Source organism: Nymphalis io, chromosome 13 (assembly GCF_905147045.1).
Source record: "Nymphalis io chromosome 13, ilAglIoxx1.1, whole genome shotgun sequence".
Lineage (NCBI taxonomy): Eukaryota > Metazoa > Arthropoda > Insecta > Lepidoptera > Nymphalidae > Nymphalis > Nymphalis io.
The window spans coordinates 587,589-606,917 of record NC_065900.1 but is presented as its reverse complement, the minus strand read 5'-3'; the positions used below and the strand labels follow the sequence as shown (position 1 = coordinate 606,917).

The window sequence follows — 19,329 nt, the reverse complement described above, 5'->3', positions numbered from 1 at the left end:
GATTATACGCGTAAGATCCTGCCGCTCCCGCGCCGCCGCCGCTGCCGCCCCGCTGCCCGCGAGATTCGAGGCAGAGGCCTTAGAACGAGTCGCGGGAAGCCGTTGGATGCGGGCAGCGCAAGATCGGCCAACGTGGAAAACCTTGGGGGAGGCCTTTGTCCAGCAGTGGACGTCTTTCGGCTGATATGATGATGATGATATGATGAAGCAACGGAAATTATACATACATATTATAACCACATTCAATATTCGGAGAATGTGCTCAGGAATTACACGAACTGATTCCTCTCGCCTCTTCAACGGCCTTTTTACTATCGAACGGCCAGGCAAAAGCGACCAAAGCGCCATAGGTACACAGTGGTAGTGTACACAGTACTGGTGGTAGAGCTTTGTGCAAGCTCGTCTGGGTAGGTACCACCCACTCATCAGATATTCTACCGCAAAACAGCAATACTTGATATTGTTGTGTTCCGGTTTGAAGGGTGAGTGAGCCAGTGTAATTACAGGCACAAGGGACATAAAATCTTAGTTCCCAAGGTTGGTGGCGCATTGGATATGTAAGCGATGGTTGACATTTCTTACAATGCCAATGTCTAAGAGCGTTGGTGACCACTTACCATCAGGTGGCCCATATGCTCGTCCGCCTTCCTATTCTATAAAAAAAAAAAAAAAAAAAGTGGAAATTCTCCGCCTACGTACGAAGCGCTTTAAATCTACATTCATCATTCGCACTGCGAAACTATGGAATGCTTTGCCTGAGTCCGTATTTCCTGACAGGTACAATATTGGTGTCTTCAAATCCAGAGTAAACAGGTTTCTTATAGGCAAGCGTGCTACATCTTAGAGGGTGTCGATGCTTAAGGCCTCTGCCTCGAATCTCGCGGGCAGCGGGGCGGCGGCGGCGGCGGCGCGGGAGCGGCAGGATCTTACGCGTATAATCAAATGGACCGGCCCTCGAATACAGCGGTGCAGGAGCGGCGCGGGGGCGGGCAACGAGCGGTGCACTCCAGTCAAGCGGTGACCGCCCGCGTTGCGCGTCTGCATTGTAGGTACAGTGTTGTACATTTTTTTTGTGACGTATCAAAATGTCTTCGGACGTGCAAGAGCTAATTATTTCGGCAATCTTTGAGAGGACACCCATATGGAACAGCAAAGATGTGAACCATAAAAATAGAAGAATAATTAACCAATTATTAGTCGTAGAATTTGTCGGGATTTTGTCTCTGTTCTTCATAATTTCGATAAAACTCGCCATTTATTTTCCTTGCCCTATAGTAGGGATCCACTTCTTCTTTTGCCCACAATAAATCGAGCGTTAGGAATAAATTTGAATCAAAAAGATGTCGCCGTTTTTCAGACATTTCGTTCGCGAATAAAAACAAATATCTCGACAACACAACCATGAACACAACACTACACCGCTATAGTGCCGCGCGATCTGCCCGCTGGTTTGGAGAACAGGTATGCGTTGCCCGCCCCGCTGCCGCGCCGCCGCCGCCGCCGCCCCGCTGCCCGCAAAATTCGAGGCAGAGGCCTAACATTAGGTAAGTCAACGGTCAAACGCTGGCCTATTAATTGTAAAAAAAAAATCAATATATATTTGTTATTAAAATTTTGTAAATAAATATATTGCTACATTATTTGTCGGATGTGAATCAAGCCTTATTGTATTTAAACGAATCCTTTCCCGAATGCAACTTCACTGTTAACAATCTCCGAATGTTGGTTAGGCACAAATAGTAGCTATATAGTATATATTAAACATGGAAATGTTTAATCATATAAATCTTATAAACAAATAATGTAAACTACAAATATAATTATTACATTTAGACTTACAAAATATAGGCTTATATAAAACTTCTATTTATATTGAACCACATATAGACAATGCTTAAGTATTAAAAATTAATCATAACCATCATTATCATCATGGTTATCATCAACATTTTCATCCTTATCATTTTTTTTTATTGTTTAAGTAGGCGGACGAGCATATGGGCCACCTGATGGTAAGTGGTCAGCAACGCCCATAGTCATTGGCTTTGTAAGAAATGTTTGCCAATGCGCCACCAACCTTGGGAACTAAGATCTTATGTCCCTTGTGTCTGTAATTACATCATCATGATCATTACAATCATTGTCATCACCAAGATCATCATTATTTGCATATTCATCATACCTATTATACCATTTATTTAGTACACAGTATAGTGTGTCCGCTGATATGATGTATTATGGAAATACATTTGTAAATTTAAATAAATAGGAACTTAAGATTTTTTCCTTTATACTTTTTAATAGAATCATTTTTCCGAATTGGTACATACTCGTATGTACGAAATAATGAGAGTTCACATATTTGTTTTACACATATATAAACATGCATATATCACATACATAATATGTATAATATAGCCAATATATAAGTAGATATTCATAATTTAAAAAATACATAAAATACTGTAAGATATTTTAATACGATGAAAATATTTCTCTTATATTAAATGGGAAACCTAATTTGAAGTGCACGTTGTTTTAATGTTGAGAAATTTAATAACATTTTGAACTGGAATTAGTTACTTATTTGCTCTGAAATTTACTCGTTCGGATGAATGAAACGATTCGAAGTGAATTTGTAAATAGAATAATTGCGGAAATGTGAACTAATTTAACTTTTATCCTTTCACAATTTTAAGTGAGTAATTATTTACATAGGATTTAGGGGACGGTAGCAAAGCCATCGATCACGAGGTCTTAATGCGCCACATAAGTACTAAAATTATTTTAGATTTAGAAATAATTCCTACAAAATTCCGGCACTGTTTATGAAACTTTACAATGCCAAAAATCTTGTTTTCAAATCATATACAAAAAGGCCACCATTTTACAAAAATTACTTATATAAAAATAATTTATCAAATCTGACTGGTAGATTCAGTCTAACGCATTCAAACAAATGAACTAACACGCAATTTTTTTATCTCTATTATATAAAACACAGATAAAAATGAAAGATACACAGATAGGTTACTAGTTTCCAGCGGTTTCGCCCGCGTGTAAGGGGAGATGTTGGGTACGTTACGCCCTTTTCTATACACCTGACAATTTGTATGGAAAATGAGCGGCTGTGTAGTTAAGACATGAAAGCGTAGCAAACAAATAAACAGACATACTCACTTTTGGATTTATAATATACTATTAAGGATATATAATATCCTGGGACATTATTCACACAAGGCCATCTGAACCCAAACTAAGCAGAGCTTGTACCATGGAAACCAGACAACTGATATACTACATGTATTACTTTTTTTTTGAAAATACATAAATACTTTTGTATTACATAGATAATTATATCCAGACTTAGGACAACAGACATGTTCATGCACATAAATGTCAGTCCTGGGTGGGAATCGAACCCTCAAACTTCGGCGTGAAAGGCAAGTATCTACCAACCACGCCAACCGGCCCGTCAATATCCTATTTTTGTTTTTATTACGAAGATAGTTATAAAATTATATTTTACATTTATTATTTTTAACTGATTTTGTAGTATTCGTTATAATTAAAGTTTAAAAAAAAACTCATAATAATTAATAAATATATTTATTAGCCATGAACATGATAAAGAGATTTTACTTTATAATGTACCACAGGGCTGTGTACGATCGGCACTGTATGTACACGGTGGTATGTGTGTACTGGAACGCTGTGCACTATTGGGACTGGATGCACATACGGATGGTGGATCACTGGGCTGTGTACAAGTGGTGCTGAGTGCACTGAGAAGTGAACTCCTGGTGATGGTGCTGCCAATGCCAAGGCAATAGTGACGAGAATCTGTAAATAACATATTAATATATAGTAATTAGTAAAAATTAAGTCTGTTAGCAAATAAAGACTCAGTACTTACCCGCTTACCCACTCAGGCTTAGAGCCCAAAATCTTAGGATATATACGTCTTTACAGCTCAATGGGTAACTGACTCACCTATCTTGGCTCTTAATGAAATTGTATGATTTGAATTAAAAAAAACTATCTCACAAGACTTAATGATACACGAGTGCATACGATTGATGACTAAGCAATGAGAAGCCTTCACTTACTTAATTCTTTTAAAAAAAGCATTGAATTTTATTTGGATTAATGAACACCGTATTGGACTTGTTCTATAAAAGTTTAATTAGAAAATACATTTGTCGAAAATTGCATAAAAAAAAATTAATTTTAATAATTGTGTTTTTTTTTTTAAGTTAATTTTTGTTGTTAAATACACAACAGTAAGGTATTTTAAGTAAATTTTATGTGTATAATGTTTTTGTCTGCTTGTTAAATAAGTTTAAGGACAAAGGTTTTAATTTAAAGCAGGTTCGTTTTTATAATTAATTGTCTCATGTTCTTTAAGCGTTAAAATATATTTAATTTAGATAATACTGACTACATAATACATCTTGACCAATTTTTCGCCGACGGTGGCCAAACTCAGTCTAGACATTAGCCCTGGAGATATTATAATACAAGTGTGTGCGAAAACACAGATTTCAATTCGATGGCGGCGATCCGATACAGGGTGAAATCAAGTGAAGGATTATCGACTCTACGTGCTTTCCGAGACACGGGCGTCTATCTCTTCTAACTTTCGTACTCATGGTTGTCATTTTAAGTTCTATAGATAAAAACTTTAATTTCACTGGCAAGACCAGGGATTTGAATCTAAGGCTCAGCATCAGCCTTAGCCCTAGTCACTAGACATATGAGACAGTTAAATTATACTTTCAGAGTAAATGTAATTGTAATAAAGTATCCATTATTAAAAGAAAAATTAATTAAATTCCTTCCTATTTATATTATCTTTTTTAATTATTTAGACAAACTTATGTAATATTATAAATTTTAGTAACGTGAATATAAAGTGAAATCTTTAACTTACTATCAAAAGATGTCGCGACATCTTGAAGGGTGAGCGTCGTTTAAGCGTACTAGCTGTAAACGAGCTATATATACTGCCCTTATTTTTTTAAACATAGAGTTACGAAAACGAGATGTATTTTATGTTAACCACAGACTTACAAATCAAAAGATACGGATTTTATAATAATAATTCGTATATATTTAAATACATGTTCGTATAACTATTATACATTCACTAGATAATTTCGTCTGTCCCAAATTCTTGTTTTCACTGTAACTCTTTTGTCTTAAAATAATAGCTTTTGAATATCCCACTGCTGGGCTTAGGCCTCCTCTTCCTTTGATAAGAAGGCTTGGAGCTAATTTCACAACGCTGCTGCAATGCGAATTGTTGGATACATATGTGGCGGAATTTAAGAGTAATCAGTTACATATAGGTTTCATCGCGTTTTTTTTCTTTACTGTCGAGTACGTGATGAATTATAAACCCAAAGCACATAAGCACATGAAAATTCAGTGGTTGCTTGGGTTTGAACCCGCAATTACCGAACAAGATTCATGCGTTCTAACTATTTGTATTTTCTTATTGTGCAATGAAGTGTGTTATTATTATCATTATTTATTAGCTGATTATTTCTAAAACTTTGTCAGTATGAAAACTATATCGACATGGTCTGAAAACCACGAATGGGATATATGTTAAAAGTCTACTTTTATATATTCACACAGTCATGTAATGATAATTATATGTAAAGAAACGAAAAAGCTGCTTAAAACTTTGTGCTTTATTTAAATATGTTAATTAAATTAAATACCACAACATATCTCCGTATAAAAGAAATGATATGAACGGATAGTTTCATAATTTATTTAAACTATTTATATACAAAATACCGACTTACGAATGTTATATGTACGTAAGCCGAAAATAAAAAACAATATGTGCAGCACACAAGGTTAACTTATCGCTTACAAGTGATTTCTTAGAGACCATTGTATTCGAAAATTGAAATAAAAATTGTTTATGAACCCACTCACTGGCGTCATTAACTATTACAGGTAAATATGGATATCATAACAATTGACAATTATTATTTATGTAAAAGGATAAATAGTTCATTACACAATTTATCAAAGGTTATATTACACAATTTATCAAATGCTTAATACCTCGCACTATTAAGTTTCATAACCGCAAATGATTTTAATTGATTATATATTAAGCGTTCTACCAGAGTACTAATCCTGAAAACAACACACTCCTTTTCTGATCTGTCGTGTTATAAGATAACAATCATTAATTGTTTAATGCTTTGAAGCCGTATATGACCCAACGGTATACGGGCCGAATAGTAAGAAGTGACATGTTTTTTTTTTTTATAGAATAGGAAGGTGGACGAGCATATGGGCCACCTGATGGTAAGTGGTCACCAAACGCCCTTAGACATTGGCATTGTAAGAAATGTCAACCATCGCTTATAGCCAATGCGCCACCAACCTTGTGAACTAAGATTTTATGTCCCTTGTGCCTGTAATTACACTGGCTCACTCACCCTTCAAACCGGAACACAACAATATCAAGTATTGCTGTTTTGCGGTAGAATATCTGATGAGTGGGTGGTACCTACCCAGACGAGCTTGCACAAAGCCCTACCATCAGTGTTTGATTCTGATCGGGCTATTGACTTAATTAATTCGCAGGGGAAATGCAAATAACTAAAAATTCGAATGTTGCAGTGATATCCTGAACTCTTTCCATTACTCACCCCTGATATATTGACAACTGACTTATGTGATATACTATTCATGAAATGTTTAATTTCTGTTGGCAGGGCTTTATGCAAGCGTCTAGGTAGGTACAACCCACTCATCAGATATTCCACCGCAAAACAGTAGTAGTTGGTATTGTTGTGTTCCGATTCGAAGGGTGAGTGAGCCGGTGTAATTACAGACACAAGGGACATAACATCTTAGGTCCCAAGGTTGATGACGTATTTGCGGTGTAAGCGATGGTTAACATTTCTTAAAATGCCAATGCCTATGGGCGTTGGTGATCACTTACCATTAGGTAACACATATACTCGTCCGCCTACCTATACTATAAAAAAATGTATATTAAATTATATATTTACAATGGTCTATGTCATATATCACCTTCTGAAATTTCACGACTGTTTTCTGCGGTGAGTTTCGAGTTTGTTCTAATATAATAATCGCTCTACTGTATGATATTGAACTGTGATGTTTTTTTTTTCTTTTTTTAAGTGTACTTTACCTTAAATGTGAAGCATTAATCATTATTAATATAATATAATAATTCGGCAATAGGATTAATATTTGATCTCCGTATTACTTTATCCTTATAATGTAATTAAATGCTTATATATCTGACTGTGTCTACGCTGAAGCGACCTTATTAGACCTAAGTCCCTTCATCTGCTAGGTGCTATTGTTATTATAGCTCTTAATATGATCTTTCTTTGCACACTTAATAAGAAATTGCCTTGTTGCAAAATATCTAAACGATTTTCAGGGTCGTAAGCAGCATACACCTCTTTCGGTTTATTTTTTCTATTATTGCGTTCCAGTTTTATCTTTATTCGGTTATTTTTTATTCGATGGCTTTGTGGATGTAACGCGTGCATCTTAAATGAAGGTCGTGGTTTTACATCCAAGAGAGCACCACTGTTTCAAATTTAATTGATTTCGTGCTCAATGTTGAAGGAAAATATCGTAAGAAAATCGGAGTTTATTTAAAATAATTCCATCTCATAATATGAATCCGTAACTCGTCGACCCAATCCGCTTTTGAGCAGCGTGGTGAGAGAAACTTCAAAACATCGTCTCCATAAAGATAGAACAAGAATAGGACATAAATGATTATAAATACTTTAATTTATTTCTATTTAGCAAACATATAAATAAGTATATTGTCCAGAGGGTGGATCTACCAGTTATCTGTCCGATAGCTGGTTGGAATCACTACGGGTACGCGACCCCGGACTGCTCTAGCTACTAGTGTCACATTCCTGTATCTTCCGTGATCACAGTATCCTCCCCCCTCTCCTTGATACGTTGTTTTCCAAAATTATCCCAGCGTCACGCCAAAGAAGAAGGAAAACTAATATTAAACCCGGAGCGGTGCCTCCGTTTAGGCGTAAGCCGTAAGTACGTATTGACTCGTCATTCCTGCGGATCCTGCTGGGGAGGAGGAGAGGGTGGCATGGGTACTGGGCAAGCCCGTGTTGCCATAAATTCGCCTGGCCCAGGCGTAGCAGCATCCACGAAGAGGACACTTCGCTCACCTGTCTTGCAGGTGGAAAACAACACGGAGAGTGGCAGTCACCGGTATGCTTAAATCATCTGTCAAAGATGCAGAGGCCTATATATAAATAAGTATAAAGAACCTAGAATTATATACATATGTTAAAAACATCTTCGCAAATTTTAAATTTGGATTATATTGACATTTGTGACATTGAAGCTAGGACATGAGTATTAAGTCAATTCGTTTACGTTTTTATTCGGTAGGCAATAGTTAAACATGTGATCCTACAGGTCGCCCGTCAGATGTGGAAACAACGAAATTGAGGGTTATTAATATAATTTATAATTGAAGAAAACCATATAAATATGGAGTAAAATTAATTTAAATATTTTTCTTATTATACTTATATATATAGATATATGTATACATTATATTGAGTCATATGTTTCGGTCTTACCCTCGAAGCGCGTTAACAGATGTTAGTTATTATGAAAAAAAACTATCAAAGTAAAAAATCATACCTTTCATCCTTATATGTTCGTATATATAACGTAAATTCAAAGTAGTTTATATTTAATTAATTAACTTTAAGAGATTATAGTAACGATCTAAGACAAGATAGAGTTATGGTGTCATACGCTAAAGTCAATGTCAGATAAGGTTACCGACAATGCGGTCATGATCGCGTTTATTTAATTGGCATTTCATTTTATAACTGGCAATATTGATTAAACTAATGCATAGATATGACATGTATGTAAAGTACAGTTTTTTTATTGATAAATGATTTGGTAAGTGCACTTTTAATTGCTACGTTTTATAACATGAAAATGGAAACGGTAAAATTGTTGTGTAATATTTTTGTAAGTGTATACTTGTATTTCTTGTACATGTAAAAGATCATCTAGAGTATGAGACATCAAATACTTGGGAATAATTATAGATTAAACACTTAGTTGGAATAAACACATAGCATCAATTTCCAAAAGAATAAGAAAATTAATATCCATTTTTAAAACGCTCAGGCATATTGCGGATATTCCCCTCTTAATAAGAACGTATAAGCTCTAGCAGAATGTATACTTACGTATTGTATTTGTTCATGGGGTGCCGCTGCCAAAACCTATATGTTAATGGCTGAGCGTGCCCAGCGAGCACTATTTAAAGTAATTATGTATTTACCATTCCGATATTCAACAAAAAAGCTTACGAGAAGGAGGATGTTTTATCTGTGAGAAAACTTTTTGTACATCTATGTATACAAAAATACCATAAATCAGTTGTCCCACTCTTACCCAGAACTAATTTCAATAGAAGAGATCGATTTCCTTACAATACATTTAAAAGTAAATTTGCACAGCAACAATATAACAGTCTTGCACCTAGATTTTATAAAAAAATTCAAGAATAAAGGACATTAATAACTACCAATTAAAAGGCAAAACTAAGACATGGTTAAAACAACTTATTATGAAGACGTTGAGAAACTATTAACTATTTGATAACACACACACACACACACACACACACACACACACACACATTTACACACTCACGCACACACGGCTTGGATTAACTTACAATAATTAGTAATAAGATCCTTTGTAATACTTTTTAAAAATTTTATGGGACGGAACTGACTTCTGACGCACGGGTAACACCAGTTCAGGAGTCAGGGCTAGTTTTTATAATATGTATGTAATGGATAACAATAAAGTATTATTATTATTATTATTATTTATATAGTTAAAATGTAGTTACTAAAATCATGTATATAAGAGTTTCATATGTATATGTGCACTATATTAATACTATATACGGTGTAGTTGGTAAGGCCAGGAACAGTTATTTGGTTTTTATGTTAAGATACAGTCGTGATCTGAACTTTGAAATTTCGCAGTATGAACACTCTCGTGCCTTAGAAAGGACGCCGTTGTTAAAGCCGTTGGTCCTAAGTTATGAAATTGAGAGAATGAAGTACACCAGTGCTGGTGACATACTCTAGAACTATAATGTGCTGTAACCCAAATTGGTCACAATGACATAATTAGCATTATAATTCAAACAACATTCGAAATGCTTAATGTCTTCATTGACAGTTCTTTTTTTCGCCATTACTCTATACTGTTACAAGGCGTTTACGCGTATCTATATATGATCAATACTATTTATATCGTTAATAATGTCAAAGACAAGGTTCGTTTCATTTATGGTAATCAATACTACAGTCATGTACCATACCATACTTGGTTAAATTAAGCCTGATAGTTTGTATATACATTTATGTGTATTAAGTTATTTGCTCTGTTTTTATATCAGGCGCTTAATACAAGTTTACGTATTTAAGCCCCTTTTATATTACGTTGTTTTCAAATAAAGTGACGATACGTTAATTTTAATTGCAATTACAAAATAATTAGGAGTAATTGAATATAGGATTATTGCTCGATAAAAGAATAAGTTAATAAATAATTTTGATTTACAATGAATATTAGCTGCATGTTTTCTATATAATAAGGAAAAATAATAATTTAATTATATATTTACTTAAGAGACATAATTATGTAATTTAATTAGTGGAAAAGAGAAACTATTGTTTTTTTGTCGGTTTTTCTCAGTGAAATTTACATTCCGAACCGATGGTTACTTTAAATTTAAATGAATTTAGAAAAATATTTGATTTATAATTGTTGATTTTTTTTTAGATAAGAATTTAAATTAGACACAATATTGTAAAATATATTATAGCGCAAAGTTTTTTAAAATAATTAAAACCTCCGGGATACTTAATATATAGGTCAGGAATATTTTACATACTCAAGGGAATCTCTAATCAGGCTCGGTTAGTTTGCCCAATAACCTAAATTCTACAGGATTAGATTTCTAGGTCAGATGAAATCTAGACTAACAGAAAAACAGATAAAGACAGAACCACATTTTAAAATGAAAATATTTTTTTATTCATTAATGTATTTACAAATACTACAACACATACACGGTACGGTTACAACAACTATATTTATTACAATATTTTCTTGAATATTGGTAAATGATAGCACAAAATAAAAAAGACATGACGGCATAATCTTACTCACAAAGTCTTCTAATATATCTTCCACTGAAATAGAATTAGTAAGACAAGTAAGCTGTAAATGTAACAATGATTCTTTAACATTATAAAATTAAAGATATACAGAGTAATGAAAATATAAATAATGCTTTATTAACTTGCAGTATATGCAAAAATAATGCTTTTCAATGAGGCCAGTTTTAATCAGATACAGCTAACGTAAGAGTTAGTCACATATTAAATTGTCCTCAATATATGTTCGTTTGTATCTTGTACATGTAGTTGACTCACTCACAAATTTTACCATATTATGATATTTGTCAGTAGAATACGGTGACGTATTTACATAAACCTAGGGAATTTAATTGTAATTGTACCTTCTTTTGTTTGTTAATCTGTCCAAGCCCGAAATGATACAATTAACTTAAACTCCTTTGTTACTTTTTAAACAGTAATGGCGTATGTAGAAGATAAGAAGGATGATACACGCCAACGTGCGATACGGCCAAAGGGGTGTGGTGCAATATTGGCGCTGGATGGATAATCGGTGTGTGATGTATGATCGGTGTGTGGATCTTGAAGAGTGGCGCGTGTGTGTACCACACTCCATAGTGTGCGTAGTGTACAGGAGCGGCACTCGCTGCTGACAAAAGTGTTAAAATAGCCACCTGAAAGAACATATTGGAAATTAATAATATTTTATGTACAATTGATGATGACCTCCTGACCGATTGAGACCATGGCGGTCAATCTCAAGACAGGTTAACCAACTGCGCAGGAGATATTATAAAGCAAAAGTGTATGCTTAATCCGATGGGACGCAATCTGACACGACCGGAAAGTCTAGACGCAGGACTGACGACTTCACATGCTTAGAAGCAGCCACATACTTTTCATCGGCTCGACACGGGGCTTGAACCCAGGACCTCGGAACTACGGTCTTATATCTAGCCACTAGATCAATCAGGTAGTGAAAAATACAATTTGCATATCATTATCGTTGGCTTGTCTTTATCTTATTTATTCATGTCATTAGAATACTAAATGAAACAGGATTTGGGAAATTTGTTCGGTCTGCCTAACGCCAACTTTTGGAATTAATTTTGCTAATGGTTTCCCTTCACTATAGTATTTGCGGTTGATAGTCTAGATAAATGATCTTCAAACCTTCTTAAAAAGAGAGTAGACTTTTCCCAGTGGTACATTAATAGTATAGTAACAACTTTTTTTTTTGAACATTGTTCACACAGGGCCATCTGATCCCAAACCAAGCAAAGCTTGTACGATGGAAACCAGACAACTGATATACTACTTTTCTTTTATAAATACATACTTATAGAGATAATTACACCCAGACTCAGGACAAACAGATATGTTTATGCACACAAATGTCTGTTCTGGGTGGAAATCGAACCCACAACCTTCAGCGTGAAAGGCAAGTATCTACCAACCAGACGGCCCGTCAAACTTTGTCACGTCTTTGACAGAAATATAAAGTAATATTTATCCAAAGAATAGTATTAATATTCCCTTGAATTAAAGACTTGATTAATGTAGGCGAGAGCACTTTGTTTAATTATAAACTAACACGTTGCCGTTTACTTTCTCTGCGAATATAATTATATATTCGTTTGTAAAACTTTACACAGCTTTAAGCAAAACTTAACGCAACTTTCAAACTTACGTTAAGGTTTAAGACAAGTCCCATCAATTTACAATAGATGGCGTGCAAGTATTATTATATTACGTAACTATTTTAAAAACAAGATAAATCGTCGGACATAAGTTACAATTTAATGTAAACATTAACAACCTTACATAAAAACGTCTGTCTGTCATGATTGATTTGAAATTCGAATGAAGAAGACAGCGTACCTTTCACATTACGTGTTTTCCCCACGGGGAACAGCGGGGAAGTTTGTGGGGCTCGCCGGTGTCCAAGGCGCTGAGTGCGCCCCGAACATCGGAATACCTACTAAAAAACCGGTACCCTTTTTGTCTTAACGAGCAGCGCCGCGGGATTGCTTGCGCATGCTACCGTGACGCTCTGACGAAGGCAGCGCACCTTAACTAACCCTTATACAATATTTATAAATGAGCCTTTACTGTGAAATTTGAAACATAAAATATCACTTACCCTTTTAAAGTATAAATTTAAAGATAATCTTTAGAAATATCTGTAACGTCTGTTTTTATATAAATAGATAGATTTACTTACCAAGCGATACATTTTGAATGTGTTAATACGTTAAAACGTTTCGAATGATGAATTCAACGGTTTTTCGTCCAATTTATATTCGCGCTTGAACGTTCGTAAATTTTATCTCTACATCCCAAATGGTAAGGTATGGCTTTTGAATTCACGCGGACTGTGTCACGTCGAGCATTTCGTTTCGAATTTAAGGCTCTTTTCAAACTAGCGTCTTGACAGAGTAATAGTGTACGTATTTGACGTACAAAATAATTGATAAAATTCGATTTGAGAAAACGAAGTAAAAATTTGAAAAAAATTAAGCCATTGTCACTTAGAACGATGTAAGAAATATAACGATACCCCATACATCAAAATCTGTTCAGACATTTAAAAGTCATGGTGGAATAAACTGACATACAGTGAACCCTGAAAATATTACACTTCTTTTTAGGAGGTCGTGTAAAAAGCATATAAAATGCAGAAATAAATCGATCACTCACTAAATTATAATATATAATTACTAACTACTGCCTATGATACTGTATATAATAAAGTTAACGAGAGAGATGAAAATACATATAACTTACTTTTAATATAATATATTTTATGTGGACTTTAAACGCGACCTGAATCCACGACTGCGCCCGCATAGGTTTCAGTGTGACACGAAAACCGTTCAAAATCTGCCGTCATACAATTTAAACGTTTATTATTATTTTCTAATAAATCATTCTCATGTTTAACAGTTTCACAATTGACATTTATAATATTAGTAAGATAGTATGAATAATTAACATAATTTGATAACCAACGTCGGTTTCCAGGATAAAAAGTATTGTATGTGGTAAGGCAGGTTATACTCGAAGTTATATTAAAATATGAAATCAAAATGTACTTTCCTCAAGAAGGCTTTTGTCTGAAATTTAATTCAAAGCCGTTTTTGTAATAATAATATATATTTTAATATTGTTTGTTTCGGGATTCTATGATAAAAAAACTTTGTAGGTTATAATAAATCTACTACGAATTCCATCAACGCCAAGAATTTGCGATTTGCGTCTGTAGCCAGCGTTTTTTATAATAACAGTCGTACAGTGTGAAACGAGCTTTATTTTTCCATGTATCACACCACAATCCAATAAAGGAATGATGTATACTTTTCTTAATTAAAATGCGACGGAAAAATTTATAGAAATGGCGTTTTCACCTAGATTCATTTGATGTTACATTTTATGTATAAATATAATTATTAATCATCTATGTACATGAACATTTTTATATCTAATTTTACATAATTAAAAGTAACAAAAAATGTCCCACAACTGAGCTAAGGCCTTATTTTTGAGAAGTTTTGGAGCTTATACATCATCCAGCATCATCGGGTTGATGGAATACACATGTGGCATAGTTTTAGTGAAATTAGAAACATGCGGTTTTCCTCACGATGTTTTCCGTCATCGTAAAGCACGAGATGATATGTACACAGTTAATAAAAACATCGAATAAGCACAAGTGTAATTAATTATTTATGTCTTAAGAGGTAAAAAGGTTTAACATACTTATTTTGATTTTACAACTAAGCATTGTCATCTTTCTATTTTTTTAAAATGTATCCTGTAAGATAATATATTTTACCTTACATACCAATGCACCACCAACTAGGCCCTTGCCATGCCCTGGTATGGCTTTGCCTTTAGTTAATCGAGCTCACTTAGCCTTAAAATCAGAATACAACAAAATTAAGTATTGCTGTTTGGTCGTAGAATATCTGAGGAATGGATGACACTGTACAGACGGGATTGCACAAGCCTTACCACCAAGTACATCAATTTAAGAATGTAATTGAGCTTAAATAAAAAACGTTTAAAATAATAAATTATTGTATTTTGTATTGCATATGTGTTTGTTCATTTAATCTTGATAAATAATAATTGTTTTATTGAAAGGTTTTTTTCAAATTGCACAAGTTTAGGCCGAGAGTTGCCAGTAATTTAAATTAAAATCAATTATGAATTGAAACATTTCCTTATTAATGTCTCATTAAAAAAACCATAATATTATAAAATATTTGTAGTCTAATTAAACGTATTATTTGTATAATTGTCTGAGTAATGTCTTTACGCCGAACCGACTACAAAGATTCCCATTCAAATTCGACTTCTTTGAAGTGTAATTAAGGAATTAATTATTCAGAATTCCCGGTTAAAAGGTATACTTGTAGATAGGTATATACTGACAATAATATTCATTTAATTGAGGATATTGTTTTGTTGTTATTGTAAGGTAAGCTGTTATTGTGAAGAATGAAAAAAATAAATCGGAGGTATTCAGTTTATTCTAAGGCATCTTTTAAAATATTATCACATTCAATGGAGAGCTACAACTGGGATAGCCTTGATGGCAGAATGATGGACGACGGAGCTGCTGTGAGCGACCGCGGAAGGAGCGGTCTTGACAACAACAGGGGCGACGGAGTGGACGACTGGGGCAGCGTGCACGATTGGGGCAGCATGTACAACTGGAGCGTGGACTATGGGGGTGGCGTGAACAACAGCGGTCTTCACAACGGGAACAGCAGCGACCACTGGGGTGTGGACGGCGTGGACAGCGTGAACGACGGGAGAGCCATGGTTGACGAGCTGGCTGCTCTTAGTAATGGTAGTCTTGGAGCCGACGACTGGCACTGCGGCGTGGACTACTGGAGTGGCGTGGACCACGGGGGCAGCGTGGACCGCAGCGACTACTGGGGTCGCATGAGACAACAGAAGGCCGGGAGCGGGTGCGGCAGCAGCGCAGGCGAGGAAAGCAACGAAAACTACCTGCGAAATAAATAAAGATAATATAGTTAATCTGAATAAAATACATCGTATAATAGCTTTGTGAACTACATTTGTATGAAAACAAGAAATACGATTAGAAATATGACAATACTTTCTTGAATTCAGAAAGAACACAAAACTTTGAAGTATTCGTGAGAGTTGAATTGAATCGTTTTAAACATTTATTTGATATTGAAAACTGCAAAAGACCGATCACTTTCTTCGAATTTTAAGTTCGGAATAATTTTTCATTTTGCTGAAATTAGTTTGACTATAAACATTATATTATATATTTTATAAGCTTAAAAGTAAGCGATTTACAATTTAAGGTCATATTTATTCTACCTTGAACATATTTTCTTGATTTAGGTTACGATAAACCTGTGTTGTTGCGACATTGAAATATTCTTATTTTAAATACATAAAATATTAACATAATTTAACAAATTTAACTGACAATTGTATTAGATATAATAGTCAAATAAATAAAATTTGATTACCACAAATTATAAGCAAATTACACTTTTCCGAAAAAAACAATATATGGCAACACTTTCAAAGCACTATTAAATGTTCTATTAGAAATGTTTGAAAACAGTTTTTGTTTCAATAGCCAAAGTGTTGATCCTACCCCTATAGTCAAAATTTAACTTACGAATCTCTGCATGTTGGTGAAATGGGGTTTTGTTGTTTGGTAGATTGGTGTGTTCAAGTCAAGCTTGCCGAATTATCTAACAACTGTACCGCTGGACGCCGTATTTATACCGCCGAAATTCTACAATACTTGCAGGCCGCGTACTTGAAATTAAATTGCCTGAGGTGATACAGTGCGAGCTTTAATGGATAAGGCTAGTAAGGTTCTTGGTACAGGTTTAATAAGTAGCATAAGAAAGTATATTTTGAAAAAAATAACGACTACTTATATATTCATTTAAAAATATACAATCATCCCAATGGTCTGATTAATAAATATATTATAAGTAGGTATTCCGCGTGGTTTTATCTACGTCAAACGTTACTTCCCCTCTCTTCATTTTCAATAAACAACACAAAATGAAGTCCTGAGATCAGCGTATTCAACTTACTTTTACAAGAAAATCAACTTCAAGCTTGACTTGAGAGTTTAGATTATTGCTAAATTTTAAGCGAGTGAAACTGCAAAATACTCAAAGCTTCGTGTAAGTTTGTCAGTTAGGAAATACAAAAACGTCTCCTCATTTTTATTATAGATCTATTTATATTAGTAAAGATTTTTTGCCGCATCCACATTGTCTTTCTTATTTATGCATTCGTCGCCTTAAAGTGTTACACGCCGGGAGTTACGCATATATAAATGTAAACATAACATGATTTTCGTTCAAGTAGGCTGATGCCAAGTTCACTCTGTCAAGTTGACGTTACGTAACTTTAAGCAAGTCGAAATGCTTACGACTTGTAATATTATCATTGTGTTTATATATCCTGTAATTAAATATATAATATAATAATAATATAATACCCTGGGATATTATTCACACACGGCCATCTGATCCCAAACTAAGCAGAGCTTGTACTATAGAAACCAGACAGCTGATATACTACATATACTACTTTTCTTTTGTAAATACATACGTAATTATCTATGTAGATATTACATCCAGACTCAGGACAAACAGACATGTTCATGCACACAAATGTTTGTCCTGGGTGGGTATCGAACCCACAACCTTGCGCCTAAAAGGCAAGTATCTACCAATCACGCCAACCGGTCCGTCAAATAATTCGTTAATATTATCTGTGGTGCTTATTTATAAGCAAAATCTATTTTTGATTGTATTTGAAAGTAGCAAATGACCACTGTCATACTTATTGTCGTAATTCCTCTAAAATATCTTAATTTTTATTTCTATTCGCTATTTTTATTTTAGTATGCAAGCGAGTTTGTTAGCGTGTTGATTTTTTATCACTTTACTTATTTTCCTAATAATACTCGTATTGGAAAGTTATTTTTTTTAAAAATAACGTTTAAAAGTTAGTTTTTTACTCAATTACGCAAAAACGGTTGAACGGATTTGAATGGAATTTAGAATAGAAATATCTTATACCCTGACCTAACACATAGGTTGCCTGACACCTCCCATTACCTGAAATGATTTTTTATAAATGTATAAATTAATTAAATGAAATAATCGGATAGTTGGTAGCACATTGACAATGATTTGTACTTCTTACATGGGATGTCTATGGGCAATGGTAACCTTACCAATGAGGCGTTGCTCATCAACTTTTTAAAAAAAATAAAAAAAATCAAGCAACCTTGTGTATCCAATAAATACGACTGTACTCTAAGATAAGAAGGCTGAAACGTTCGAGCGTTGATTGAATCACCATACATTTTTTTACTATTGATATCTTGATATCAATAGTTTCACCACGAAAATCATTCAGCCGCTGGATTTACTAATAGAACCTTGGACACGATATTCGAGGACCTACTCAGCTCCTGCTGTGTCGTAACTTTTAATACTTTTAATTTACAGTTTTAAATAATTATACAGCATGTTTTTCGTTTTAATACGGATTTTTTTTATTATTTTTTTCAAATCTGTGGTAGTCAGATTAGTATCATGATCATCAGTCCTTGTTAGTCCACTGCTGGACATCGGCCTCTCTAATGGCACTTCATTCAGCCCAATTTTTGTATAAATCCATTTAAACTTAAGTTATCTTCAACTATTGACAATGCCGCTACAAGGTATATAAACTACTCCATATACCAACTAAGCATCGCGAACTCGAGACTTTAAGATATTATATCATTTTGCCTGTAATAACACTGGTTAATTTACTATTCAATTTAATAAACGTAAAAATGTTAGACTACGCCTTGGGAATCCTGACTAATATTATAAATGCTAAAGTGAGTTTGCTTATTTGATTGCTTGTAACGCTTTCTCGTCTTAGCTACTCAACGGATTTACATAAAATTTTACACATACAAAGTACAGAAAAAGACAAGTACTCTAACACATCGCCCCCCTCTCACGTATACGTAGCCGCAGGTTGCAACTAGTTAATAATAAAT

The 19,329-nt window shown here is 34.2% G+C and overlaps 2 protein-coding genes and 1 long non-coding RNA gene across 3 annotated transcripts in view; 1 reads left to right on the top strand and 2 right to left on the bottom strand.

The window, feature by feature from the left end:
* The window catches only part of LOC126773056 (neuropeptide SIFamide receptor-like), a 146,589-nt gene that overhangs the window by 81,185 nt on the left and 46,075 nt on the right, over window positions 1–19,329 (top strand). The window lies entirely within an intron of this gene.
* Window positions 3,593–8,825, bottom strand: LOC126773088 (uncharacterized). Its single transcript, XR_007669709.1, has 2 exons — window positions 8,704–8,825; window positions 3,593–3,843 (listed from the first exon to the last, which is right to left on the bottom strand). It is a non-coding gene; the product is annotated as an uncharacterized LOC126773088 (long non-coding RNA).
* Window positions 15,813–17,012, bottom strand: LOC126773084 (larval/pupal cuticle protein H1C-like). Its single transcript, XM_050493732.1, has 2 exons — window positions 16,921–17,012; window positions 15,813–16,265 (listed from the first exon to the last, which is right to left on the bottom strand). The coding sequence occupies exons 1-2, from the start codon at window positions 16,930–16,932 to the stop codon at window positions 15,813–15,815; spliced, it is 465 nt and encodes a 154-aa protein (XP_050349689.1). The 5' UTR covers window positions 16,933–17,012.